At 44.7% G+C, this 1,852-nt stretch overlaps 1 protein-coding gene across 1 annotated transcript in view; it reads right to left on the bottom strand.

The window, feature by feature from the left end:
- The window catches only part of efemp1 (EGF containing fibulin extracellular matrix protein 1), a 19,002-nt gene extending 17,331 nt beyond the window's left edge, over positions 1-1,671 (bottom strand). The window contains exons 1-4 of the mRNA XM_035663434.1: positions 1,445-1,671; positions 746-851; positions 505-550; positions 39-320 (exon numbers count right to left, since the gene is read on the bottom strand). Coding sequence (XP_035519327.1) covers positions 39-320; positions 505-550; positions 746-826 — 409 coding nt within the window. The 5' untranslated portion in view covers positions 827-851; positions 1,445-1,671. The remainder of the gene's footprint in view (positions 1-38; positions 321-504; positions 551-745; positions 852-1,444) is intronic.
- Between the last annotated feature and the right edge of the window lie 181 nt (positions 1,672-1,852).

Below are 1,852 nucleotides of genomic sequence, written 5' to 3'. Positions count from 1 at the left end.
TTCAAGGTACTTTGGGGTGGGGGTGAGGCTGATCTTACCTCTGCAGAGGTTCTGCTCATCTGCAGTGAATCCAGTTGCACAGCGGGTGGTCAGGCTGGACTGAGAGAACCTCTGGCTGTTTGAAAACAGCCGTGGGACCTCAGGCTGGCTTGGTGGGACAGCAGGGACTGGAGCGACAGGGTCCGGCACTGGTACCTGCTCGCCCTCCTTACTGATATAGATGACAGCGCTCTTGGGGAGGCAGAGGTATCCACCAAAGTGGTTGATACACTGCATCCCTCCTTTGCAGGCATCGTTTAACAAGGCACATTCGTCGATGTCTGACACAGGGTAAACAGTGTGATAGAAAAAGAGACAGAAATAATGAAAGACAGTAGATATGACATATTCGGTACTGGGTCATTTTAATTGGTTAAAAGGAGCTTAGATAAAAACAGATTTAAACTCATTAAGCATGAATAACTTCAGAAATATTTAACAACCAAGCAATTTGTAATTTCTCACCTCTGCATTGCTCTCTGACTGTGTCAAACTCATACCCCTCTGTGCACTGTAAAGGACAAATAATGATTACCATGAAATTATACATATCTTAGTGCCATTTCATTTAACATTTTACAATAAACAAAATCGTGGCGTTTTTCGTCTCCAAATGAAGGTATACACAGCACCTCAAACACACCAGCTTGTGTTACACCCACGGACAAAACAATTATCTGGTTAAAAAAAAAAATCTCTCACTTACTGTGTAGAAGACGGGCTCCTCAACCTCCTGAGAGAGGACATGTGTGAAAACCGCACAGAGACACACGCAGATCCCCAGCATATCGACCAAACGTCGGAGCAGCTCACTGTAACGAGATGCAGTGCAACCAAATGGATAGAGCGTGCAAGATCATTTTTCGCTTGACAAGCCCTACATGTTTTAATACCAGTTATTACATCATTGATGGCATTGCTTAACGAGTCCCAACATCTCCCGCTGCTGGCGTGATGTTTATGTTGGCACCACTCCAGCTAAATCTGCGACTTCAACTAAGTGAAGTGTTTTTCTGCTGTTTTTCTCCAAAAGGATTAGTGCGTAATACGCGTAAAGATCGTGCGTAAACATGCCCTTGTGTGTCAGTCAAGTGTCAGGAAAATGGACTTGTTAATCAGCCGTGCAGGGATCCTGTTGATTAAAATTCTGCATTTGCGCAAAAACATGTCCAACTTAACCAATCAAATAGTTTCTGCGTTTTCTTGTCTTCTTTAAAGATACTGGCACTTGTTACCGGGCATTTCCCTGAAACAAGCGACCTACATCTGAAACAAGTGCTACGGCAGATTTATTTTATTTTTTGCAGACTCCTTGAACAGCTCCTCGGTGTGTTGCTTTTATTGTTATCTGATCAGAGCGCTGTGTGCTATAGCTTTGTCATCCTGTGGCGCCTTGGGGACGTACCTGCAATTAACCTGCGGATCTCCAACACTCCTGGCGTGCAGAATGAAACTCCCCCGGTTCGTGTTTTGTTGCAAAATCCCGAGCGTGTGCGCAGTAGCAGGCTGGTCTTTATTCTGCAAACGGTGCGGTGGATGTTAAATGCTTGTCTGAGTGCAGGCAGCACTTGTAATGAACATGCGGCTCGTACAGTATGACATGCTGGGGGCGGTGTACCGGGCAGGTTGAGCTCCGGGTTTGTCTCTCACCGGGGTGCAGTAAACTATCAGCAGGCTACAGTGGCTCCCTCTATAGACTGATGAGTAGTGATAAAAAAGGTAATCACCAGAAGGAACGGCTATCAATTGAAAAAGCTCAGAAATAATATATTATTATAATACTTATTGATTATATTGCTGCACAGATAAACAC

This window comes from Morone saxatilis, unplaced genomic scaffold (genome assembly GCF_004916995.1).
Source record: "Morone saxatilis isolate NCDOM2014 unplaced genomic scaffold, NCSU_SB_2.0 Contig19, whole genome shotgun sequence".
Classification (NCBI taxonomy): Eukaryota; Metazoa; Chordata; class Actinopteri; family Moronidae; genus Morone; species Morone saxatilis.
The sequence above is the reverse complement of the archived record's forward strand: the minus strand, read 5'-3'. Positions and strand labels throughout refer to the sequence as shown.